Source organism: Camellia sinensis, chromosome 2 (genome assembly GCF_055761805.1).
Source record: "Camellia sinensis isolate YWXY chromosome 2, ASM5576180v1, whole genome shotgun sequence".
NCBI classification, from domain to species: Eukaryota; Viridiplantae; Streptophyta; class Magnoliopsida; order Ericales; family Theaceae; genus Camellia; species Camellia sinensis.
Window position 1 is genome coordinate 231,219,301 of NC_138962.1, and position 27,886 is coordinate 231,247,186.

A 27,886-nucleotide genomic window follows, 5' to 3' on the forward strand; every position below is an offset into this window, starting at 1 on the left:
TTTGAAACTTTTTTTATGAATTGTATGATGCAATGAAACTCTAAATGAGATATCTAATATGCGCAAGGGTGATTCCTACAAAACTATATTCTTCTACTCCTTTCTTTCTTAAATTTCAACACTTCCATAGCTCAAATACCGTTCACAACATCCAAAACAGCCCCAAAAATCAATATTCTTATTACCTTAAGCCTTTGCCCTAATTCTTCCATACACTAGTAGAGGTCCTAAAATTTCCATTACTTTTCAGCTTGAAATCACAATAAAAATCTATTGAAGTTCAGCTTTACGCTATGTTTGGTAACTTAGGAGAGAAAAGAAAAGAAATGATTACTTAAGTAATAAGAGAAAAGAAAAGAAAGAAATGATTGTAATTTCTCTCCTTTTTGTTTGGATAAGTAAGAAATAAAAGAAAAGAAATGATTGTGATTTCTCTCCTTCTTGTTTGGTTAGATTTCATTAAGAGAAAAGAAAAGAAATTATTTTATGTTATATTACCAAAATAACCTTTTTATATTTTCAATCATTTTATTTCTTTTATTTTTATAGGGGTAAAATTAGTATTATAAAAATATAAACATTTGTGGATTTCTTTTCTCTCCCAATCTCTCCACTTTTGGGAAGATTGAAAATAAGGGTTATGACAGAAATGAGTTTCTCTCCATTTCTCTCCACTTAAGATAACCAAACAAGGAAGAGAAATACATTTCTCTTTATTTCTTTTCTTTTCTCTCCAAATCACTCAATCCAAACACAGTGTTAAAGTTCTAACAACATTGTCCTACATCAGCTAGCTTTGCATAGGCAACAGTATTGGTGGTGGATGTCCTTGGAGGAATGCCTTGTTGATGCCTAAAAACATTATGTGGTGAGAGGAGGCTGAGGTGGAAGAGGGAATTGGGTTAATGATATTGGTAGCGGGAAAAGAGTTTGGCGTTTAGCATATGGAGTTAGTGGAGGGCGGGAGAGGGACTGAGAAGGCAACAAAAGGTGGGGATGAAGTTAGTAGTGAATGGATTTGGTGAGGGAATGAGTTGTCGATTGTTAGGGAAGGGGAATGCAGATGGGCAGAGAGAATTATGTGGGGAGGGGCTAGAAGGCTAGGGAAGTAGTAAATGGTGAGGATAGGGCTAGTATTGAAGTTAAGTTGGATAGCGGTAAACGACAACTGAGTGTGACAATAGTAGCAACGGAAATAGGCGTTAGTGTCAACAAATGGAGTTACTAAAAGGTGGGCAATGGTAAGGGTAAGAAAGGCACAGATGATGGGGTTGGCAGTGACAGTGTTGGATGGGAGAGGGTGGTGGTTAGCAGCTGGGAAGGATGGTAGGCATCTAGAGAATGCAGCGGAAAAAAAGAGTGAAGAGATGTGTGTGTGTGTGTGTGTGTGTGTGTGTGTGTGTGTGTGTGTGAGAGAGAGAGAGAGAGAGAGAGAGAGAGGCTAAGGAGCAAAAAATGTAAAAAAATTAGGTAGCGTTTGGGAAAGTTTTCTAAATATGATTTGAGAATAGAATTGTATTTTGAGTTTGTGAGTTTTGAAATTATGATTTGAGTGTAAAAAATTTATTTAGTTATGAGTTTTGAAACGAGTTTTGAATTAAGTTTTAAGTTAAGTGTTGAATTGAGTTTTTATTGTTTGATGTAACATGTGAAATAAGAAAATTTGTTTGATTATGAGTTTCGGAAAACGTTTTCAAAACTTAATTCAAATTATTGTAACTCATAACCAAAAACACTATTCAAAATTCTAATCAATAAGTGAACTCTTTTTAAAATTCAATTAAAAAAATTAATTATTAACAGAAAATAACATTAATCAATTTTTTTAATTGAAAATATTACAAAGGCAATATTTTGTTTCTCAAAATAAATATTCAATTACTAAATTAAAATAACTTTTGATTGTATATTTGGTACTAATTTTTTTAAGTATTTTTCAAGTAAAATATTTTAATATTTTTAATAATTATTGTCACAAATTATTTGCTATTTATTGTATTGTTATTTTCAAATAAATGGCAAAAAAATTTATCAGGTGTCATCTATATGAGAGTCAAACAAAAATTGAAATATTATTTTGTTAGCATCCACACAGTTTAACACAAAATTCAATTTTACCCAAATTTTTATATTCGCTTTCAATAGAAAATTAGTCTACAATAGCACGTATGTATATATGAATGAGTTATCAAAAAAAAAAAAAAAAAATTAAAAAAAAAAGAAAAGAAAAAGAAAACCATTGTAGTGCTCAACCGGCCGGACATCCGGGAGAATGTCCTGTAGACACAAAAAATTCAAAAACTGTGTGAAAAAGTGAGAGTTTTGCATTAAAAGTTTGTTTTGAAATAAGCTCTACCAAACGTAAAATAGAAATATATTTTGAAATGTGTGTTGTAATTAATTTTCAAAAACCCCATCCAAACACTTTGTTTACGTGAAGAGGTTAAATTATAATTGAAAAACTGTACCACACACAACCATAAATTTTGCACATGATATACAACTTTCCACCTCTAGTATAATTACAATCGATTCCCCACCCTTTCATAATTAGCTATCCCACATTCCACTTTTGTGTAATCCTCCCTATTTTAATTCAACAATTATCCAACATTTCATTTTTGTTTAATTCTCCCTATTTTAATTGAGTAATTACGTACTCATTTCTTCCATTGAGAACTAAACATGTCCTTATCCCTCCCACCACCTATTCTCATGTCTCACGGCTAACATCTTTCATCCCCTTGCCACCACCTCTTCCTTTGAACCCAACCCATACACCATAACAAATATCCTAGCCTAGAAACTCCAATCACTCGCCTTCCACCACCTCTTCTTCTTTGAACCCACTGCATTCTTCATAATTGAAATCTTAGCCTGCGAACTCCAATCACATAGAAAAGGTAATAAACAGTGAAGACTTTGGTAGAGAGATTGCGAGGAACTACAGAAAAATGAAAACCAATACTACAATGAGAGAGTGCTATGAAAAATACCACATCACCTAATCACCCCTCCTTCAATGACAACTGGATGGCGGCATGAGATTGAGATCGAATAGCCTTTCTCACCATTGAGCTCACTGCAACAAATAGGGCACGAAGTTACGAGAGTAACAAATTATGCTTCCTCCATGCCAAACTTTCCATCTTAAGTGAATATATCTATTTCAATGCTACAAAAACAGTTGGGGTAAGCATCAACTTGCTGGTGACATCTCTATTGACCCGGGGGGGGGGGGGGGGGGGGGGGGGGGGGTTTAGGTAAGTTGCATTCATCTTGTTCTCTCTCAAGTTTTCTTTAACGAGAACTTCATGTATTATGTAAGAATACTAACATGAGCATAAAACTTGAGCAGAGCAACATATTCAACTTCTTCCCTGCCAAACTTTCCATCTGATGCAAGTGAATACATCCATTACAATGTCGCAAAATATTAGGGTAAACATTGTTCACTTTCACATTTTATGTGCACCGGATTGTCTGTAGCTACTGATGTCGTCCCCATCTATCTGACAAAACATCATCCCCTCACAATCCGACGGCATCCTCTATATGCATTCCCTGGGCTAGTTGCCATGCATTTATAAATTACTGAGTGCAATCTCCTTTAGCCAAGGGGGCTAGAAGTTGAACTCCCAATTCAAGGGCAGTGAAAAATCAACTAAGCTTGGGCAATATTTTCATGTAAAATGTTTTCGCAATTTTAACACAAATAATAATAATAATAATAATAATAATAAACAATTTAAGCAGTCAGTATATTGATATAAATAATCTATCAACTAGGTCATCTGCCAACGTAAATCCTATTTAAACAATTTAAGCACTGTCAGTATATTGATATAAATAGTCCAACTAGGTCATCTGCCAAAGAAAATCCTATTTACAACATCAACTGGCAAAGCATAAGCAGGATCTATAGCTTTCAATCCTGGATATTCAAGAAGTGAAAGACCTGAAAATAAACCAAACAAGGAAAGTACAGTAAATTATGACATGCAAAAAATTTGAACAACTCTATGTTTACAAACTAACATAGAATTGTTTTTAAAGATTAACGAAGTTCTTTTCTTTGCGCAAAAATAAAACAGAAAAATTTCTATGCATAGAGTAAGATTCTTATGTATGGCTTCATCATAAAGCTCTACTAGTGATATATATTTGTTAAGTGCATGTCCAACTAGACATGTTGGACACATCCCATATAACCACATTGTCAAGAGTCTAACACAAGTACTACACAGATTTAAGTCAGATGGATTCTTCTCAGCATAGCCCACATAAATTAGATGGAACTAAAAATAGAGAAGAGAAGCCCATTAGGCTAGCCTAAGAAGCACATACACTTCTAAGGTGGCGTAGCGTGATGTGGCAGATACTGACATGACACAACAATTGTCCAACACTTTCCGACATGTGTCAGACACAGCCTCAAACATGTCCTCCTATTTGAAAAAAAATAGACTTGGGCCCACTTCATACACTTCAAAAGCACATGTCTAGCACATAACCTATAATTATATTCTTATATATGCCATGCAATAAAAATATTAAACTATATACTTTGTGCATCTACCATTACCCTACATGTCGTGTCTCACATTCTTTACATATTTTCATGTTGTGTGTGTGTGTGTGTGTGTGAGAGAGAGAGAGAGAGAGAGAGAGAAGCCCACCTATCTCGCCAAACAATATGGGTGCATTTGGTTATCAAGGCCTAGTTTGAAATGCAACAATATTGAGAAATCAATTATTGAAATGTTTGGCCAAGCATGGGATTAGGTCTTAAAAAATTACAATAGACGGCTCAACCACACTTTGAGACAATGGGATTAGATTTTGACTAAGCTTTTGGAAATTTCATTTGATATGGGTTGAGGATCATGGTTCCAAATACCAGCTGGTTCACAGCGAACCGGACGGTTTGTATTGAAAACCAAAATCATAGGTGAATTCGCCGGTTCACAATGCGAACCGGCCAATAACAGATAAACAAGCTGAGTAATCAGCAAATCAGTCTGGTTTGCCAAAAAGAGCTGTCAAACTTCCAACTATTTAGCTGGTTGCGTGGCTCAACCCAAGCTGCGTGCAACCTGTCTTGGTGTGGAGATCTGGGGCTTCGTTTTTATACTTAGTGGCAAACTTCCTTCTTATTTCTCCCACCGATGTGGGATAGAAAGTTTTGCTTTTGAAAGATAGAAGGAAGCTAATCTTTTATAGTTTGAGGAATGCTTCAAGGCTGTAATAGCCCAGCAATGTGGGATTTCAATAAAATCCTCAATATTTGTTAACGGTTTTGTTGTTAATGGATGTAAAGGGGGTAAAACAATTGATGTAAATGTGACCAAATAGAATTTAGAAAGTCAAAAATTAGTATCCTTGAGTTTTAGAAGGTTGTGAATGTTTTTTAAAATTTCACAACCTCAATGCCCAATTCCCAATACATAATGCTCACTACTCCCGATATCATTACACCGCAATCGATACTAATTTGTATTCCGATACTGCTATTTAGAATCATGGTTGAGATATCACTCATTAATTATGTTACATGAACACTGTTAAAATTTATCAATAAACCTACCACCACTACCACCTCACCTACTCCACTAAACCTAACCCACTACACCACTACCACCTCACCTACTCCACTAAACCTAACCCACTACACCTACACCTACATCTATATAAGGAACCATTTGTAATAGACAGAAAATATCAATATAGATCAATCAATAATACAATTCTCTCTATTTCTCTATACATAATTAATTCTCTCTATTTCTCTTTATACATTAAATTTCTACATGGTATCAGAGCTATAGGTTAAAGATCTTGGTGTTCTTTGCCTTCCGGCGGGCGGCAACCTTGCCTTGACCGCCCGCTGGACCTCAACCTATTCCGCTTATTTTCTACACAACACATACCTTCACTTTGAAACCAGAGAACATTTTGCTTTCAAGCCCTCACAGTGATGCAGTGCTAAAGATTGCTGATTTTGGTCTCTCAAGAATTTTACATCCTAATGATCACGCAGAGACAGTTTGCGGGTCTCCACTGTATATGGCCCCAGAAATTCTGCAATTTCAGCAATATGATGCCAAGGTTGACATGTGGAGTGCTGAATGTCCAGTCGTGTTCATGTCTTCCATTTTCCAAGCTCATCCCTTATGGTAATGCCAGGATGAGAGAGAGAGGTACATCACCAATTCCAGAGGAATGAAGCTGTTCACACAGTTGTGTGCCCCGCTGGCAAGTCACCGTACTTGGATTCGATATATTTCGATATCGCAGACTTGTTTGAGCCGTCCTTCTCCTTCAAAGCGTCAAGGGGAAGATCATCGGAATAGTCGCCGTCGTCCACGGGTTCACCGGCGAGTCGAGCTGGCTCATTCAGCTCACCTCCGTCCTCTTCGCCAAGTCCGGCTTCGCCACTTACGCCATCGATCACCAAGGCCACGGCTTCTCCGAAGGTCTCTCTCTGCTTCCAGATCTCCAGAAATCGATTGGAACCCTCGGTCAAGCTCTCCGCTCTGGCCGTGCTCAATACGTCTCCGCCTTGTTCGCGACATGCTACGGTTGTCTGCTGCCGGTTTTGGAGGTGCCTTCAAGAGGGACTGTACAGATCTATTCTGATTTGGCTCCTTTGCTTGAAGAAATTAGGGACTTCAAGACCGATTTGAGGCCTTTGGATGTTCCTGTTGCTTCGTCTTCATCAAATTCGAGTTTCTTGTCTGATCTCACTAAGACCAATCCCTCTGCCAGAGCTACAACACCCATCTCTTCTTTCTTTCAGGTTCCTTTTCTCTCACAAGCATATGTCTCACAGACCCATCGTTCCTCACTCTTCTTCAATACCCTTCACTCTCCACACTCACTCCTCCATCACCATCATCAAAACCATCATTCACAATGGACAACTTTCTGAATATAATATAACCCACTATGTTTGTCCTCCACAATGGACAACCACCCACATGCCTTCTCTCTCTCATCTTTTCACTTTCCAACCCACTTTGCATCCACCGCCACTTTCCCCACTTTCTTTATTTTTTTTATATATATATATATCTCTTTTTTTATTATAAAAAAAAATAATAATAAAAAAAATAAATAAATAAATAAAAAAATAAAAAATAAAATAAAAAATAAAAAAAATAAAAAAAAACATCATCTCTCCTCCGTTTGATTTCAAACTCCATTATTTTTATTTATTTTCTCCAAACCACTTTCCTTATTTCCCCCATCTTTCATTTTTGATTTCAAATATATTTTTATTATTTCTTTCTTTATTTTTCTTTCACCCTATTTTTAATCTTTTTCCAATTCCATTCATACCATCTAGCTTTGCACACCAAACCATATTTTATTCATCTCAGGGATCAACCCCGATCACAATTTTACACAAAAAAAAAAAAAAAAAAAAAACAAACAAACAAACAAACAACCACATTCACAGGTGGGATTTTTTTCTTCTCTACTCTGCCGCCGGTCTTTTCTTCTTGCCTCCGTCCTGGGCGGCCCTTGCCGGTGTTTCCTCCGTGTTTCCCACTCCACTGGGCATGATCATTACTCCCTGCTCCTCCACTGCAGCATATGGTGGCCCTCCGAATCGGAACATCACGGTGGCCTTCCGCTTCAGCTCCTTGTTTTCTGCCTTTAGCACACTTATCTCTGCTCGCGCATCCTTATACATGCGTTGGAGCAGAGCCAGCTGGGAGTTTAACTGTTGCACCTCATTTGTCCTGCTCTGCAGCCGGTGCGACAAATTTGTGACCGCAGTCATGGTTTCCACGCATGACTTCAGAGTATACTGATTGGCCTCAATATCAGTTTGCACCGCCATTTTTTGCTCCACCGACCGCATCGGAAAGTTCAACGGAGCAAACACAGAGGTGTTTGGTTGAGGTTCACTGGCCACCGCACCAGTTATTTCTCTTGTGGACTCGTTAAGGTCTGGAAAGAGAGTGAGCAGACCACGGAAAGATGAAGCCATTTTCTGGACAACAGAGTGTTACAGAGTGTCTCTCTCAGGAATCTCTCACAGAAAACAGAGTGTTACAGCGTATCTCTCTCAGAAATCTCTCTCAGAAAACGAAGAGTTTTTCAGAGTTTTTCTAGCAGGTTTTTTGTCTCTGCTTCCAAGCCTCAGCCTCTGCCTCAGTTTATAAAGACCCTGACGAAGAGGCAGACACGCGCATCATACGCCTCTCGGTGCTCGCCGACAACTTGGGCGCGCCTTTTGATGGCACGCCTTTTGATGGCACGCCTTTTTATGGATTGGGCACGCCTTTTGATGGCACGCTTTTTTGAAAAATTGGGCACACCTTTTGAGGGTGCGACTTTTTAAGGGTCCGACAAGACTCTGTAAACTGTCCCGACATTGATTCCGGTTAGCTCCTTCATGGATCCGACAAGACTCTATAAACTGTCCCGACATTGATTCCGGTTAGTTTCTACAAGGGTCCGACAAGACTCTATAAACTGTCACAACAACTGTCACAGCATTGTCTGCTACAACGGTCCGACATGACCCCATAAACTGTCTTCTACATCGGTCTGACACCGCCATCCAGTGTCCTCTACACCGTTATGACACCACCATACAGTGTCCTCTACAACGTTATGACACCCCCATACAGTGTCCTCTACAACGTTATGACACCCCCATACAGTGTCCTCTACAACGTTATGACACCACCATCCAGTGTCTTCACCAATGGTCTGACACGACCATACAGTGTCTCCTATCCTCTTTTATTTTTATATATTTTCTTGTTTTGTTCCTCTCTCCAAACTCAAGTTGGTTAGTTTCTATCCTCCTTGAGTTTGCGGGGGGCTGTTAAAATTTATCAATAAACCTACCACCACTACCACCTCACCTACTCCACTAAACCTAACCCACTACACCACTACCACCTCACCTACTCCACTAAACCTAACCCACTACACCTACACCTACATCTATATAAGGAACCATTTGTAATAGACAGAAAATATCAATATAGATCAATCAATAATACAATTCTCTCTATTTCTCTATACATAATTAATTCTCTCTATTTCTCTTTATACATTAAATTTCTACAAACACTAATAAACATGGGGAGTATTCGTGTCAGATTTTGTCCAACAACTCTAGTTAGACATGCACCCAACAGGCATGTTTGAAAATTTAAGTTTACCATATAATTGTATATATCTTCATTAATATGTTATTTCCGTAACGTTTTTGCATCAAAATAGGTGAAATACCATGCTTATGCGTTGAACGAAAACATCAGCATACCTACGGGAAGGAAGAAAGAACTGAGAACTACCATGACTTGTCTCAATGTCCATAAATTTGGGAATTTTCATTTAACGCCTAAACACATAACATAACATAACTTGAGTACATACTTGAGTACATAACATAACTTATGAGCTTATGAGCCATATGAAGTCAGTGCCAATATAATAATATTATAGAATAAATGCCAGCGAACTGAATGGATATTTAGAAAACCAAGCAATAGCATATTCAGTAATTAATTTCTAAAAATTAATTTAGTTATTTTAGTGTTCTAATAATACAATTAAAGTTCCTCTAAAATTAATGCATTCATGATTATTTTCATGTAACCTTAAATAACTATGTTACATCAGTTTTTAGCAAATAATCTTTAACATAACTTCATTTTTTAAGTACGTTATTCAATTTTTAACTCAATGATGCTATAAATCAAGTATTACTAAATTTTATTATTATTTTATATATCCATATATCTCAATAATTAACTTTACTTGTAGTCAATTATTGGCTCAACATATATGTAGCTTTAACTTTCTTCTACATTTGAACATTGATTGATTCCTATGAGAATGAGAATGCTACCCCTCTTCGTGGGTTGGATATCTATGAATGGGATTCTTTTTACTAATAGCATGTGCCCAACACGAGAATCAAGCAGGATGTGAATAGGATATACATTTGCACCCTCAATTCCACTCAACCAAAAGCACACTTTGGAAAACAAAACGACAAAAGACATAGAAAAAGACGATGACATCGTCATCATCGTCATCATCATAATAATAATAATAATAGTAGAAAGAGAAAATTATTGAAAAGTCCAATCTAGGGAGGGTATAAGGTATTAGGTGCCATGAATATTTTTTTCTTGGCGAGAAGTACACATTTGTAAAATATTGGGGCAAAAAGTACATTTTATTATTTAGGACATTTTGTTTCCAATTTTATCGCTCAACCTATCTATTTAATTTTTTTGACTATCTACTTAAATATTTTTTTATCTGTTGAATTTTTTTAACTTATCTGTTGAAATTATTTGTTCAAAAATCTAGTTGTTAAAATTTACCAAACTTATTTTTTTTATTTGTTGAAATTTACAGAGCATATTTCCATATGATCTGTTGAAATTATCAAAAAATCTATCTGTTAAAATTTGCTAAACTTAATTTTTCTTTATTTGTTGAAATTAACAAAGCATATTCCATGATTTGTTGAAAATTTTTCCCGGATCCACTTTCTCTCTTATCTATTGAACCAAGACTCTCCTTATGCACCAATGCATGATTTGTTGAAAATGTTTGCTAAAATGTTGAACCATTGAAGATGTTTTCACCTCTTGTCTTGGGTTGGGGTATCTTTACACCCATTGCTTCTTGAAGTCACATTGTAAGTGGTGGTGCAGCCTTGGACCACCGCATGTAGATTTCAGTCATCATCTGCTGCTATGGTTTTCTAGAGAGAAAGTTAGAGAGAGAGGCTTTGACTCGTATCCTCTGTTTCCAAAGCTCGTTCCAGTCCTCACTTCTGTGATCTCACCCTCTTGTCGCTTCTATATGTTCGACGATGGTGGTGGTGAGGAGATGACGGCGATGATGGAGACGGCATCGGTGGTGATGTCGGGATCAAAGAACTTGAGATCGCTGTAGAAGATTTCCCAAACGTTAGTGGTGAGACAGGTGGAGCAGATGAGATCGAAGACAAGCTTTTTTTAGATGGCGGAGGCAAGAGAGGCAACGATCTCTTCATTGGTGTTGAAGGGACGCATTACGACGGCGGTGGTGGGATAAATCAGGAGGATAGAGGAGGGGTTTGAGAGAGAGAGAGAGAGAGGATTGAGAATTAGTTTTGAATAGATAACGTGTTGAGTGGGTACTTTGGTCATTTTGCAAGAGGTTGTTCTCATGGACATAATATTTTAGCACATGGATCTTTAGGCAAAGAAAATCTAAGTTTGAACTTATCGCCTGAGCGCCATAATAATAACAAAAGAACATAAAAACTTAAATGGCAATTTATTCATTGATTTATGAATTGAAAATGCTCAATTCCACCCAAAATATAAGACAGAACGCAGCACACTATGTAGTATAATATCTAAGTTTCTGTTTGAAAAAGATCTCCACTTGCAAAGTAGAGCTGTAAAGCCCCCCAAACATAAGAAGGGGAACTAAGGCCAAGCTATCCATCGACATTATACCTGACCAACTCGTGTCCATACCTACGCCAACTAAAAATACCCCAGTGATCTCATTTTCAGACAAATATCTGCCTACAAAGGGAGCCAACCATAAGAAACAACTATATGTGTTGTTTGAAATACCGTGACAAATTGGTGCTCGTAGTCCTCATCAACATAGGATTTGCCGTTAATATCTATCTAGTGCAAACAACTAATGCATTAGGGTTGAGACCAATAGACTTTTACGATGACAAATCAAGGTGTCAGAGACTTAGATGCGAGCTGGAATCAGGCTTGCAAGGTAGCACTGGTTAACTTATTGACTGACTACGAAGTGAAGGCCAAGCGATTGAACTTTAGAAATGGTGCAAAGATCTTTATGATTGGGGAAGGAACTTCTGTCAATTGCACCAAGCTTATCGTGCATGTCGTGGAAGGCCAGTGCCAAAATTGTGAATTTGAGAAAAAATTGCTTCATGGAACCTGAATCAGTTAATGAGTCAGAGTCTAATTCCACTAAGTCTATGGAGTCTATGTCAGACTCTAGTCAGTCTAGTGAGTCAACTCTGGTGTTTCGAGGGGCAGTAACTTGAACACTATTGTCTTGTCTCCTTTTCTTTTGAGTTGTTTGTAGTCCCCAAGCCCTTAGATTTTAATGAAAATGTAGTATATTTTGCTTATTTCCATGTGCCTCTAATTAATTGCCTGGACCATATCTATCTGGGGTTGTCACACGAGCATTGTCAGGCAGTGTTGTCAACTCTTACTAAGGCCAGCTATCCATCGACACCATGGTCGACCAACTCGCAATGCCATCTAAGATTAAGACATGAACAAAGTTTTAAAAGGTCAATGTGTAACGCGAGGCGTTTTATCTCTCATGGGTAAAAATTCAATATCATTGGGTTACCACATCATCATTGATACGTGGTATTACTAAGCAATAGTAGAACTACGCAGTGTTTTTTAAGGCGAAAAGCGAACCGAGGCGACAAGGTCTCCTAACGCCTAAGCGCGAGGCGAGGGCTTCATCGAATCGTGGCAACCAGAAAGGATATTTTTTTAAAATAAATGGTATAGACAAAAATATAAATATTTTCAAGAACCATTAATTCTATCCAACAAGCAATTCAATGTTTCAGCATAAAGAAATTAAAGAACATATTTTAACAACATTAAAGAACATAAAGAAATTAAAATAGTTGAAATTAATTGAATTAAAATAAACAAATTAATTGAATTAAACAAATTAATTGAATTAATTGAATTAAAATAATGAATTGAATAACCAAGAAATTAAAATAACCAGGAAATTAATTGAATTAATTGAAATTTTAACACAGCAAAAAAATAATTGAATTAATTGAAAAAAAACTAAATTTTAAAATAATTGAATTAATTTCAAAAATTAATTTTTGCAAATTAATTTTTGCGAATTAAAAATTAATTTTAAAAAATAATTGAATTAATTTTAACACAGGGTTCGACAGTATTCTTTAGTGAAGAAGAAGGAACGATTGGAACAAAGGAAGAATAGGGGGTAAGAAGGAAGAAAGAACGACTGGAACAAAGGAAAAACAGGGGGTAAGAAGGGGGGGGGATTGGCCCGACAGTGAAGTCGAAGGGAAGAAACGAGAAAGGAAGAAGAAGAAGAAAGGAAGAAGAAGGAACTCACCAGATGAAGAAGGAACGACTTCGGTATGCCTTTCAATGTCGACGAACGAAGTCGATCTAGGGCCCAGATGATTTGAACGAAGTCGATGAAGGGCCCAGATGATTCGAACTGAAATCAGGCAAAAATCTGGTGAAGCGTCGCTTCGTTTCGCCTCCCGCTTCATTGCCTAAGCCTCGCTTCAGGCGCTTCTCCATCGCCTCACCATTTCGCCTCGCCTCAGTGTGCGTGAAGCGCTAAAGCCTCGCCTCGCTCAGCGCTTAGGCGAGCGCTTAGGCTCGCCTCTGATAACACTAGAACTACGTATGGAGGGTGAACCCCACTTCTTAGATGTAACTACATTTTTCATAAAAATTTAGTAATTGCCACATATACATTGTGGGTTACATGGTAACATGTTATTGGATATTGATATCATGTGTTAATGATGACATAATATCTATGAGACTAAGTTTAACAACAGCCCAAGACATGCTCTCCATATGCATACTCTCACATGCTTATGGGTAAAAGCATACAAGGCGCACCTGAGGCACAAACCTTAGTGTGGCGCGCAAGCCTTTCAAAAGTATCACTTAAAAATCAAAGCCTCAATGCATTTTGTGTTAGCCTATTGATGTGGTATGTGTGCACTTACACTTCGTTTGGATTGAGGGGTTTGGTGAGAAAATAAAAGAAACGGCGAGAATGAGGTTTCTCATAACTTGTTTGGATGATTAATGAGGTGAGTAATGATGAGAAAGGAAGAGAAATAACGAAAAAAACAATTCACACCAAACTACCAAAAGTTGTGAGACTTGGTGAGAAACCAAAATTATTCTTTTTAAAAAAATTGATAATATCTAAACTACCCCTCTAAATACAAAACACAAAATAAAAAGACACATGTATCTTTTTTTAGTGATTGTCCATCCAAACAAGAATGTGAGAAACCACAATAATTTCTTCTTCTTTTTTTTTTTTTTTTTTTTATCACCAATCAAAGAAACTCTAATCATTTACTTTCTTTTCTCATCTCATGATCCAAATAGAGTGTTAATGTTGGCTCCAAGATTTTATTTATCTTGTAATTTTATGTTTTAATATTATATTTATTTATAATTATTTAGGATATTAGCAATATTTAATTTCTTATTTTATTAGGATTAAGTTTTCAAATATTAATAGAATTTGATTTCCCATTTGATTAGGTTTTCTTTGACTTATAAATAATAAGGTTTGCATGGTCTTAGTCCGTATAGGGACTATTGATATTGAATATAAGGTTGTAACCGGTTGTGTTAGGGTTGTGGCCCTCTCCTCCTCTCTTTTCTTTCTCTATAGAGTTCTACATCATTTTGGTAATAGAGCCTAAGATCTTATCACCATTCTCTTCTCTTTCTAGAAGCACTCATTTTTTTTAGGTTCATCATTCACAAGCTTCCCCGCATTGCAGCTGCCAACTACCACCATCTCCAGCAGCGACCCACTATAGTCCCATCAATGCTAAAATCAAAGTCATCATATCCATCGTCCTATTTCGACATTGTTCCTTGAATCATTATCATTGCAGTCTTCTCATCGACCGTAGGTTCTTCCACCATCATCGTCATTCACTCCATCCATTTCACTGCCACATAAGAGTGAACGCTGTATTGATTTGGTGATTGCAGATCTAGTCAGCCTCGATCTCTTCACAAATCTCCATTGCCGTCGACCCTCACCATGGATCATCGTTGCGTCCAGCCTCCTTGCCATCATCGGTGAGTTTTCTCCATCATCTCGTTGATCCATCAATTAAAAAGAAGATGACCAAGACAACAGGTTACTCTTAACCCTTAAACCTGACCCGAAAACACTCCCACTCAAATAATCCTAAGCCCAACCCATTATCTTTTTGACCAGGTCCACTCAACCAGCCCATCTTATAATGGAACCCAAACTATTAAAATCCACTTTTAGCGCAAAACCCAACTAGCCCTTTATTACTCAAGCCCAACGCTAGCAGCCAAACACCCCACAAATCCAAACAGCTACCCATACACCCCAACCCAAGCCCAATAAAAAAATCAGCCCAATTCCCCAACTGGCCAATTGATTTAGCCAATGAGCCCAAACACCCAGTTCAGACCAACCCCACTTAATCCTTTATTTAAGCCCAATCACAAACTACTCCCTCAGGCCCAACCAACCCAGCATCGACCCAACCCAACACAAAATACAAACCAGTTCAGCCCACAAAAAAAAAAAAAAAAAAAAAAACAGAGATCCAGCAGCCTCAGAAAAAAATTAGCCAAAAATAAAACCAGCCCAATACTTGATGCAGCACACGCAGATTTGAAGCAAGTTTTAAGCTAACCTAGGGTTAGGTTTAGTGAAATAAAGCTAGGGGAAGTTAGGGTTTAGTTATGAATGGTTTGGGCTGAAGGAAACAATAATTTGTGACAGAAGAAAGACTGTTTATGGGCTGGAAGTAGTAATCTGTGAACAGAGGCAATAGGAAAAGAGAAAAAGATGAAAAGAACTAAGAATCACTCCTAGAATCTCTTAGGCACCACACATAGGGTTGGGTTGCATCACACAAACCCTAAAGAGGCTCATAGCTCTAAAAATTATATAAATTCTGATTGTTATTTTATTAGAAGCAATAGATTGCTTTATATAAGACTAGAAGACTTCCTTAACCAACTATGACCAAAATAGAAAACTACTAAAATTACTACAAAATCTTTGACTTCTAAAACCTATTTAATATCAAATGACACTCATAAACATATTAAGCCCATACCAAGACCCATGGGTCAACCCATGACCCTTTATTGAGACCCGCTCTAGAAATTCTGCAAATTACAAAAATACTCTTGACCCTAAAACATAAATATAAATAGAGGAAAGACTCAAATTAATTTATTCTAGTTCCCAAGTGGGCCCGGCATCATCCAACACATGCCAAATCAAAACTTAAGCCTTAGAAGCATCTTTGCCACGCTGTTTATAGACTTTAGTATTACGCTGCCACTTCTCTACATCAATACTTCAGCCCATAATCAAACCCAAACCTAGCTTTAAACTATTACCCAATTTAAACTAGGCCCAAACCCAAAATAGCACTAACCAAACCTATTTCACCCAAGTCCAGCCATTGTTCTTCAAATAGACCCAACTGCACTTAAATAAATGACAAAAAATAAATATTTAACAAATCTCTTCCTTCTTAATTCCCTTTGTCTTGTCCTTGACATCATGATGAATAATTCCTAATTATATTAAAAAATTGAAATATTTTCTCAAGAGTAACAAGAAATAGATTAATGTTGTAAGTGAAAGATAGAATGGGAAGCATCAAATACAACCAATTTTGAATAAATTGTTGGCCCATGTTTTAGGAAATATTTCAAACATTCCTCGAAGTGCTTGTGAAGTTCATGCGGAAATTGTTGATCAAGCCATTCCAACATGAGGACAGTGAAATTTTTTCGTAAGAAAATTAAGATGTTTAAGAAGCCGCTTTCACACAGACAACGCTCATACCAAAAGATTTGAACCTCAAGTTGCACTCAAACTTCTTAAATCCTATTCATACACCACCAATTGATTACTTGTTCAACTTCGAAGGAATTGATTTTATTGGTGTTGAAGATTTCCTCCATGCATTCAGTTCATGTTTGGTGAACCTCCTCAACAGCTTAATCATAGGGATTCATTGCACTGAAACAAAGATCAGGCAATTCGCTGGTATGGAAGAGTTCAATGTTTCAGAGCGAACTCGAGGCCAAATTCTTATTCATCATTTTATGTTTTAATATTTATATTTATAGTTAATTACGATATTAGCAATATTTAATTTCTTATTTTATTAGGATTAACTTTGCAAATAACAAGGATTTAACTTCCTATTTTGATTAGTTTTCCTTAGACTTATAAATTCTAGGGTTTGCATTGTATTATTCAATTTTGGGATCATTGACATTTAGTATAAGGTTATTGCTTGATTCAAATTATTTACATCTTCCGAGCCTTTAAAATTGGGTTAGACCTTGTGTCTTGGGTTTCAAATACTTCAATTTAAGGTTAATTTCATCTCACAAGCCTAAATGACCTCCACATATACAAACTCATTACAACTATCAAGTAACAATAATTCAGGGACTAACAAATGTATTTTAGGGGCCCTGAATTGGTACATTTCAGCATCTATCAGTTATAACCTTTTGTATTAGGGTGGTGGTCCTCTTCTTCTCTTCTCTTTATATATAGCGTTCTACATCACTTTGTCTCAAGGAGAGCCACAATAACACCTTTTCAAACTTTGGACATTAATTTCTATTATAACTACAACAGAATTTCATCATGTACAACATACTTGAGAGTAGGACTGTTCAAATACCCGAATCACCCACCCAAAACGACCGATTTGAACCAAAAAAACCATGAACGGATGGTTTCAAAGAAGCCAACGGTCAGCTGACTCGGTCAATTTCGAATCTTATTTTGGTCAAATGCGGGTAACCAAATCTTCCACCAGATATAGTCGGTTCGGGCAGCGGGTTAACTATGAACCGTGAACGACCCTACTTGTGAGAACGAGAATACCCTCCTTCCAACCCCTCAAAAAAAACATATAATATTAAAATGGAATAAAATACAAAAGAAAGAGACCCAAATGTTACATACCAGCAACTCCAAAATATGTATGAAAGACATCAACAGCATCATCTGGCCTATCTGAAATACCTCCCTTCTCCTTATCCTGCATTTTTCAACATATGATCTAAAGGTAAAACCGCAAATGATATGGAATTGTGACATGAGAAGAAATTGACTGGTCATCATTGTGGAATTTTCCAGACTGAAAGTGGAATATTTAGATTCTAACCTGACAGTCCAAGATATATTTAACAAGCTTTTCCTTGTCAATCCAATGAACTCTGTCAATGATGATCAAGCTAGAAAGGACCCACCATGAGTAGCAGACCTACAGTGAAGTAGAAGCTCTAGTAATAAAAATTACAGAAATATTCAAAGAAAAATCTTCAGTTCAAAAAGAATAGAGTTATGATAGGGACCCCAAATACTTTGCCAAACATCTTACATGGGTGTGGGACCCACAAACATGTGGATTTGTGTGAGTCCCACTCCATGTGAGAGGTTTGATAGAATATTTGGTAGAATATTTGGGATACATAACATTTCTCAAAAGAATAACCTACATCAGGAAGCTTCTCAGGACGCCCATTTAGACCTCCAGATTTAACTTGTCGCTCACATAACCACCACCCAAGGAGGTTCTTATCAATATGATGTAGAGAACCGGTTATTGCAAGAGCACCCACACAACAAAAAACTGCAGTTACAATGGCCATACCACCAGTGTAATTTTTTAGTCTAATTTCAGAATTCAAACATTTATACAAACCATAAGATATATCAAGTACTATTAGCTCAATGAACATCTTAAAGAGTTGTTTACTCTTCATAGAGAAATTTCCAATACACTTAATAGACTGATTGCATAATCACTCAAAAGATCATGTCTTCTTGGAATCGTTTTTATCTACTGTCCATTTGTTTCACTCAAAAGATCATGTCTTATTGGAATCGTTTTTTCTACTGTCCATTTGTTTCTTACATTTACTTATTTTTATCTGATATCGATTTGCTCTTTAGATCATTGCCTCATTCTGCAACAAACATGAAAATTCAACAATAAAATCTCTTAGGCAGCCTAAGCATAAGCACACAAATCATAAGTTTCAACAAACCCACTGACAAGTATTGCAGATTCTAACTCATGTAGCATATTGATAACATTACATGCTCATCATGTTGGCCAACTCTTGTCAGAATATTTGGGCTTCCTTCAGAATTTCCAATTTCTTGAATGATTGCCAACTGGTTTTTCCCAATAAAAGAGCTTTCTATTTTAGCTTTATTGCAGATTATGGCTGATGCAACCAGAACGCTTCATGCAAGACTTGTAGCTTTTCAAGAGGGAAAAATTGGTCTCATAGGTCCTCAAGGCATATTTTTTTGGTGAAGGGTGGCTCCCAGTGAGGATTGTTTACATGTCTCACTATTTCTTGTAAGAGTGGCCAAAAGAAGTAACCGCCAACTGTGCAACCATGACAAAGTTAAAATTAAAAGTAATCTGAGAATTGTTCAACATGTAAATGATTTCATGTTGAGATTGCTAAAGTAGGCAATTCACAGAGAAGTATTTTCAGGTGCACTACAAAGGATAATGTGATGATCGGGCCTTTGTTTTCTTCTTTTTCTTCTTCTTCTCCTTCACTCCGTTCTTTTGCTCTCGTTGAGCTTGAAAATGTCGAAAAATTCGTTCCAAATAAAGTCCTTATTCTTGTTTTGTTCGGTGATTGAACTTCACCCATTCCGGAAAGGGGGCGGTCGAGTCTGGGGTGCTCGGGAGGCCGAACCTGAGAATTTTGGTCTGCTGGGCCAGGGCCGCACGTGCGGGGCCCTAGGCCACATGTGTGGAATGGGGGCTGCACGTGCAGGAGGCCAAGCCGCACGTGCGGGAAGAGGGCTTTTTTAGTGGGATGCATTCTGCCAAAAAAGCACGTGCGTGAGGAGGTGCGAGGAGGTGCTGCACATGGGGGAGTGATGGCCGCATGTGCAGGAGGCACTTGTCGTACGTGCGGGAGTAGGCTCCACACGTGCGGGAAAAGTTCAGATCCGAGGCTCTATTTTTATTTCCCTTTTTGGCCGAATTGTATCTCATTTTTTGGTCTCTCCCTCTCTCTCTAAACCCTATTCTCTCCTCCTCCTCTCTAGACATCCTCACCAAAACACAAAAACACTTTGGTTCTTGCAAATCTTGAGTCAAGATCACCATCTTTTTCTTCTAACTTTGAAGATCAAAGTAGAGCTCCTCTTGGTGTTGTGGAAAGTTGAAGGATCTTTCATCCAAACTAGGGTTTCATCATCTCCCTCTTCATCAAGCTTGAAGTAGGGACATTCTTGAGTTATATATACATGTTTTGCAAAGTTTGATGTTGATTTGATGTTTACCCTAGTTCCTTTATGAAATTTTAGTTTTTGTTTCAAAATGATGAGAATCTTCAAAATGAGGGTTTAAACTTTAAAATGTTCTAAATTGATCCTTAAAGCCTTTTACCTATTATATCAGAAAAATGATTTTGATGAGCTTTCACATGAAAATGGGAGGTGTTTTGGGTTCGAGAAAGAACCCTAAAAATTGGGGGGTTCTTTTTCAAAACATAAGAAAAACTATGAAATTCTTTTTCTTGTGTGTAAATAAGTAAATGAGTGTGGATTTCACCATGTGATATAAAGAAATGATAATTTTTCTTGATATAAAAGAGTGAAGGACTTTTTTTAAACTAATGTTGAAGCATGGAAACACTTAAGTGGAAAATGATAATTGTTGTACATTATGGATTGTGAGAATTAATGTTTGAAAAACATTACATGTAGTCTTGACGAGATTCTATTGCTAAGAATCGTGAAAGGTGATATTGTGGCTAAGTTTAGATAATATATGGTTATCTTGGGAAAGAGTAATAAAAAGAGGTAATGGAAAATGTGATTATTGGCATTATTGTAGAGACTTTGACAATGAGAAATTAATTATGAAGTTATTATATAATAGATGAACATGCATGATTGAGGAATGGGAAATTGGTTTGTGCCATGGATTGTGGGAATTGCTATGAGTCGAAGGCATATATGTTATTTTGTGAAATAACATTGAAGAAAGGAAAAGAGAAATGTATTTGTTCAATACTGTTGTCATGTTACTTGAATGGAGAAATGTTATGGGGTTATAGAAAATTATTGCATTGCCTATTCATTCAATTATTATTTTTGCATTGTAAATTCTGATTGAAGATATTTATTACATGAAAGAAAATAACGTTGTGATATGAATCATGGAAATGTGGTATGGGGTAAATACGTGGTAAGTCCAGATAGAGGATGTAGTTGAACTTGTTAAGTTGGCCTGAGTGTCCATGGTAAAAGACCAGAAAACCGCGCGGATAGGTGTTGATCCTTCCGGTTAATACCGGTAAAAATGACAATTTGGTAGTACTCGTAGAGTCTACTTGCAGACACCAGTCTAAGGATTACCAGTGTCGTATTTACCGCTCCTATCGTTTAAAACTGGAAGATTTGAAATGTGTTGAGATTGCAAGCTTTTATTAAAAAATGAAAATCTTTGAGAAGAGCATGAAATAAAGTTTTCTTTAAAAAGGGCATTGCATGGCATTGACATTTACATTTACATTGAGAATTGCATAACTATATATATTTTGTGGGAATTCTCTACTGGGTTTTATACTCACCCCTATGGGACTTTGGTGCAGGTAAGGACAACGTGATACCGCCAAGTTGAGGGCGCGGATAATTGTAAAGAGTACATAGCTCTTATTTTGTTGTAATCTTCTGTGAGCCAAGGGCTAATGTGTTTGTGTCCGAGAGACCATTTTGTGTAACCGGCCTATTACCTTGGAAGATGTAAGCCCCTAAGGGCATTTATTTGTTTTGAGTTTTAGATGTTTCATATTCTATAGATTCGTGTGTTCTTTTAATTCGCTTGAATGTATATTGCAAGTGGAACTTTTGTATAAATCCATTTATTATATATGAGATGGTGGAAGGATTATTGTCATAGATTAGTCAATGTTCATTAATATGGTAGTACATGTTGAATTATTTTGGGGCGTTACAGATAAAAAAAGAAATGCCTTTTTGACAATTTACTCCACTAATGGTGCTCTTTGGTTTACCCTCCCAAACAAATAATCCAATTCTTACAACACTAAAGATAAAAAAGCAAGTGAACTGCAATAAAAGCAAGCTATAGGAAATAAATAAAAGAGTGCAATAGAAGCAAGTTTAGAGGAAATGGCTTCCACCATCATTAGCCAAAGGATCTTTTCCTAAGAACTCTCTTTCCTTTGAGAGTCCCACACAGGAGACTTTAGTTTTAATTACAGCTGCGTGCTTCTAACTTAGTTCATAGTAATAAGTTTGTCTCTCAGAATTCTTATTGGAAGAATCATAGTAGCAGGAATTGCACCAAAAAGTTACATTTCTTTCTAAGAACGCGATTCTGCGCTTCTTAGAGAGAAACGTGTAAGAATTGCATTTCTATTGAGAGGGAATCCCGTTTCTATTGAGAGAGAAGCGAGGAAAAGAAAAACCTGATCTAGTCTTGCGATTAGGGCTACGAAAGTGGAGCTTCTTCCATGTATTTGCTTCGCAAGCTCTTTGATCTTCATCTTCTTCGATTGTTGAATGAAAAATCCCCACCCCCCCTCCCCTCTCTCGATCGCTGCCAGACTCCCTCTCCCTCTCCCTCTCTCTCTCTCTCTCTCACACACACACACAACTTTTTCTTCGTTCGTAATAACAGACTGAAAAGTCTAAAACTTAAATTTATTAATTTTCCTTTATATAATATATATTATAAATTAATATCTTTTCATTTAACTTCTCTTTTTACAATTAATGAAATCTGTCTTGCTGGACGTCCACTGCACAAATACATATAAATTCCACCTAACTAACTTATTTACAGATTATATTATAATTTCATTACTTTTAAATTCCACCTAACTGATTAATTTTTTTATATTTAAAATGAATATTTATTTGCTATTCATTTTTAAAAAAATATTTTTTATGCTGTATTTAATTAATTAAATATTATAAAAAAAATTAAATCTCATTTATAACATATATATGTCAATTAAAAAATTTTAAACCAAACCAAACAAAACAAAACATTAAGTTCCATCAAATGAGGTCGGCTACATGAATTTTTTTTCTCCACTCGACTCTATCAACAGCCATTTGGTTAGTCAAATTGAGGAGATTCATATCTCTATTTATTACACTAGCCCACGTCATTCTAGATTTGTCCCTTTCCCTAACAAGTCTATCTATCGTCACTGTATTGCATCTTTTCACTACTGTTCTGTTGATCTTCGTTATATATAACCAAACCAAACTATCTCAATCTATTCTCCCTCAACTTATCTTCTATCGGTACTACTTCTATCCATTCATGAATATATGCATTAAAAATATTAAAAATAAAAATATATAAGTGCTTTCAACCTACAACTCTTCTAAATGGCCCCGCTCTCGCTCCCATTTCGTGCAACGAAGGAAAGAATGCCTATTTGAAGAATAGCAAAAAGTGTAATCTAGAAGCAGAATCAGTACATTATAAATTCAAGCAATTTCTTACAGCCATTGCTAAAGTTGTGCTATCTAGTAGGCAGAGTATTTTCCAGACTGTAGGTCCCTTTGTGGCTCCTGAGTTAGCTATAAATACTGAGTACAGAAGGTGTTCTCAAGTGCAATTTGCTTTAAGCCAGCAAAAAGAAAGACAAAAATCACATAATTACTTGTGTTCCGACTATTCTACTCTTTTCAGCTCAATCCCACAACCAGTTCAATTCCACAATCCTTACTTTAATGCTAATTTATGACAATAAATGAACTGTCAAACAAACCAGACAAAATTACAAATGTGAAAATCAGTTTGAAAAATAATCAAGAACTCGCACATATAAAATCGAAGAACATTCTAACCTCAATAGGTTTATAAATGAGACAAACTCACAGTCGGGATGATTCACCAGCTTGATTAACTCAGTAGTAATCAGAAACAAGAATCATATATTAAAACACAAAGCATAATATGCACGGCGTACTTTGTCCTGCATGAGATTCTGCACCAGGTGTGCAGCCAAATCCACCATCCAGATTCTTGCAACTGACAATGTACTTCACAGCTTTGTCCACATTAATTTTATTCAAATGATGCAACAGGGCAAGAGAACAAATTGCAATATAAGAGAACCTATAGAAAGAATAGTTCTGGCTATAATGTCTCCACATGAATAACTAACAACTTCAAGATAAACAGAGGATGCAGAAAATACAAGTCAGTTGGGGAAATCTAATACCGTGTATCAACTTCACCCCACATGTCACCTGAAAAGGATCCATCATCATTCTGCAGCCCAGCGATGTCTGATTAAAGATCAAGTATAACAAAAAAAAAAAATTATAGAGATGGTCTTTTTACCATCAATTACATTTTTTAATAATCAGTCCAGTCAATGTTGGAACATTTACGGAGTAGCCTTTTTATTTTCAGTTACCATTCCATATCTGAACTACTAAGGTAGTATTTGTAACGACTACATTATTTGGTAATACCTGTTGTATTGTATTCATAATGTTATGTTTATTGTGCTGGGAATTGTCAAACTGATTTAAATTTCTGATTCAGGGGCAGCAAGTTGAGAATTTCTAGGCAGGCCAGTCAACTGGGCAGACGTCCGGCCACTCTTCAGGTCACGCTTTTGCTTGTTTAAAAGCTGCATTTTGCTTAGTTACTGCTTTATAACTTTATGAGACTTCCTCTTTTTCTCATTTATGATTTACAACACCCTCTCTTACTCCCATGTCTCTCTACATTCACTCCTTGATTTGAAGTCCTTGGAGGGGCATTTTGCCAAGAGTCCAAGAACCAAAGTTCTCTACTCATCAAGCTCTTTCTAGTCATCCGATTGGAGCTGGTTTTCACTCATTTTCCTCAAGCTAAGGTTTGGTTTCTCTTCACTTTTGTGATAGTTTGTTTATACAAAATGATAACCATTTTCTCATGCATCCATCTAACAAGTTAGGGTTTCTAAATGATGGCTGAGAATAATTGATGTTTTCCTCCTCATTGCATTATTTTGAGAATATATCATTGTACATGGTGTTAAATTGAAAGCCCCAATTATTTCACCCACAAGAAAAGCCCCAATTATTTCAAGACCCTAATTTATCATTTGAGCAGTATTTGATGAAATTGTGGTTTATCACCATCATGTTATAAATTGTAGAATCTTCTCATAATAACACCCATTTCGCGCCTCTTGGATCATGACATATATACTCATGAAAATTTTATAAGTCATGAAAAGTCAAGAATTGTTTCGCAAGCTTGAAATATTTGGACTTGGTTGAATTGAAAATTGAGAATTAGAACTTGGAATTGTATTCATGGAAATGAATTGGTTTTGAGAACCGTGGATTGAATGTTTTGAAAAAAAAAGAAGATGGATTTGAGAATGAAACGGATTTCTAGATAACAGTGAATTCGAGGTAGTGTATAGAGATTGATGAGATTGTTAAGTTGGGTTGAGACTCCAACGTGAAAGACAAGAAATCCATGCAGAGTAGGTACTAATTTCCTTCCAGCTAGCAACCGATAAAGTGAAGGTGTTTAGGTAGATCTTGTGATAGACCACTAGCAGATCCACAGCCTAGGAATTCATCTTAATTAACTGGACATGTTTTGCAAATTGGAAACTTGCATTTCAAATGGAACTTGTGAAAGTATAAATGACTGTTTTGAAATGAAATTATGTTTCAAATCTTGTTATGTATAATGTACAACATCATGATCATATGCATTGCGAAATCATATAGTTAGAGTAGAAGCATTCTTTACTGGACTATATGTTCATCACTTCTTGTTTAACTCTTTTCAAGTGTTTACCAGGACCATGAGTTTGTGTAGAACTTTGGATGTGGCTATGAGCTCTCTTATTGTTGATGGCCTAAGGCCTTGTTTTGTATGGCTGGGTGACTTATTTGTAAGGGCTAGACCCTATTTTGCTGTAGTAACCTATGGGCCATTTAAACACAGTGAAAGATTATTTTCGCGGCATGTTGTATATTCGAAAGACTCATATAGCTTTGAATATAGAATGCATGTTAGTTATTGAATCATTGAATGTATGTATTAGAATGGAGTTTGATTATGGGTTCCATTTTGTTCTAATGTATTATTTCTCCTTTGAATTCCATTTGTTCCTTTAAATTCCTTTATGATTCAGCTATCCCATTGATTATCCATTTTATTCTACTTCTTTACTCACGGGCTTGGATCCTGTGAATCCAAAGTGTGACAGTAGCTGTATAAGAAAACTGAAAGAATAATATTTGAAACACAGTTGAATATATCAACCAAATTTGGAATCTGGATGAAAGCAGACTTGGATATCTCATCGCAAAGTAGTCAAAAAATAGATCAACATGTCACAAAATTTCAAAGCCCTCCAAACCACGTGCTGAAGGATACAGTTTGACACCTTATCAATGTCAAGTATATTTGTCTTGTCAAAAAGTGCTAAAACTTGAATGGCACTGAGGGTATACAGTAGATGTGGGTCATGTCCAATATTACCACCAAATCCACCTATATGAACAAATATATCATCATATGCTCTAAAGCAACATATACCTTGAAGATAAGTTCCAATTGTTAAGTAATTAGAATTCGATTTTCAAAAATCGATCTGTACGGGGTACATCACAATTCACACCGTGTCCATATTTAATCAATAAAAAAATGGGAGTAATTCACATTTGGAATGAGATAAACTATGATATCATTATCACATACCAGATTCATGTTGGCACTTCATGACCCATGAAACAACCTCCTCAGAGTTCACTTCATCAATTTTTCCCAAAAGATCCAGAGTGGTCAGCCCCCAATACGCTCCATTGATTCGTAGATGCTCCATCACCACAGATTCAAAATCATCCTTCTTCTGAAAGAAAATTTTCCAAAATTTGAATGGATATGAGGAAACAAGTTAGCTACAAATCGAAAAACGAAAACATCAAATTAAAGAAAAATTGCAGTAAGCACACCTTTTCTACTGATAAAATGTAGTTAGCATGCTTTTCAACTTCTAGCTCCCCCATGCTGCAATCAACATAACACATAAAAACCAACATTCTTAAAATCATAGAGACAGACAGTAAACAGGTTCGTTGTTTCCTGTTTTGTAGAAACTTTAGCTTCAATGTAACTGTAGCAGAATATTCTGGTGTACTGGTTTAAATCCACTGCTATGATTTAACACAAAATTATTAGACTCGTGTGCAAGGATAAGGAACTATACTAAAGGAATTGCCTCCAACAACTTTCCTCCATGAATATTAAATTTAAAAGAATCAAAAGAATACATATGAACTATATCTTGAAACAAAAAGATGGCGAGGATCATAAATTCAATTGAACATCAGCAAAGAAATCACATGTGCAGTTGTGTGTGTGTTGTGTGTTAAGAGAGAGAGAGAGAGAGAAAGAAAGCAAATCTTCAATTCATATGCATAAGTCCAAGAAAATTAACAACAATACCCTGCTTCACATTTTATCTATATATATATAATACTTGTACGTGTACCTATGTACACAGATATATACAGTCAAGATATCGTTAGGGAAAAAAAATAAACCTAAATAAAACCTGTTAAAATTTACAATAAGCAAACAAAGTAACCCACACTTGATATATTTGATGTAATTAAATGCGTTACATGGACTCCGCACTTTGGGGCGAACTATCCGCGTCGACACAACACGACACGGGTGCGGCGTCTGTGTCAGATTTGCCTCTTCTCTCTCGAACACGGCTCTTTACAGACAGCAAAAAGAAATGAAAGAGAGAGCAAGAGAGAACCTGGTCGCCTTTCGAAACGGCGAAGACATCGGTCGCCGACTTCGACCCCTCTGGTCGCTGCCTCGACAGCTTCGACTTTTGCTGGATGCTCGATCTCCTTCTCTGTCTTCTCTCTCGTCTCTCGATCTCTCTTCCTCTCCTCTCCTCTCACGATCTCTCTCCTCTCTCTGTCTCTCTCTCAATAATATAAATTATAGAAAAATGCTTGGGAGCACTAATTAGTGCTCCCA

General features: G+C 36.5%; 1 protein-coding gene across 21 annotated transcripts; it reads right to left on the reverse strand.

Annotated features, from left to right (window-relative positions):
* Positions 1–2,425: 2,425 nt before the first annotated feature.
* Positions 2,426–27,886, reverse strand: LOC114280309 (geranylgeranyl transferase type-2 subunit beta 1). Of its 21 annotated transcripts, none has more exons than XM_028222662.2 (11): positions 27,657–27,886; positions 26,842–26,896; positions 26,588–26,738; positions 26,264–26,380; positions 24,090–24,156; positions 23,835–23,983; positions 18,339–18,472; positions 18,005–18,103; positions 17,803–17,878; positions 3,005–3,082; positions 2,426–2,877 (listed from the first exon to the last, which is right to left on the reverse strand). In XM_028222662.2, exons 1-10 carry the CDS (start codon positions 27,683–27,685, stop codon positions 3,009–3,011), a joined length of 951 nt encoding a protein of 316 aa, XP_028078463.2. In that variant the 5' UTR covers positions 27,686–27,886; the 3' UTR covers positions 2,426–2,877; positions 3,005–3,008. The 21 variants fall into 21 exon arrangements, 19 of the variants coding, with proteins under 19 accessions (XP_028078463.2, XP_028078461.2, XP_028078462.2 ...); XM_028222660.2 differs by having other exon boundaries at positions 2,997–3,082; XM_028222661.2 differs by having other exon boundaries at positions 2,426–2,884; positions 2,997–3,082.

What these genes read in the sequence shown, in the direction of transcription:
- LOC114280309 (XM_028222658.2), bottom strand. Translation starts at nt 27,685, where the DNA reads ATGTCTTCGCCGTTTCGAAAGGCGACCAG. An exon ending in ACATTTTATCAGTAGAAAAG is followed by an intron (nt 26,739 to 26,841) that starts GTGTGCTTACTG and finishes ATTTTCTTTCAG; the next exon opens with AAGAAGGATGATTTTGAATC. An exon ending in CATTGATAAGGTGTCAAACT is followed by an intron (nt 24,157 to 26,263) that starts GTATCCTTCAGC and finishes ATCTTTAATCAG; the next exon opens with ACATCGCTGGGCTGCAGAAT.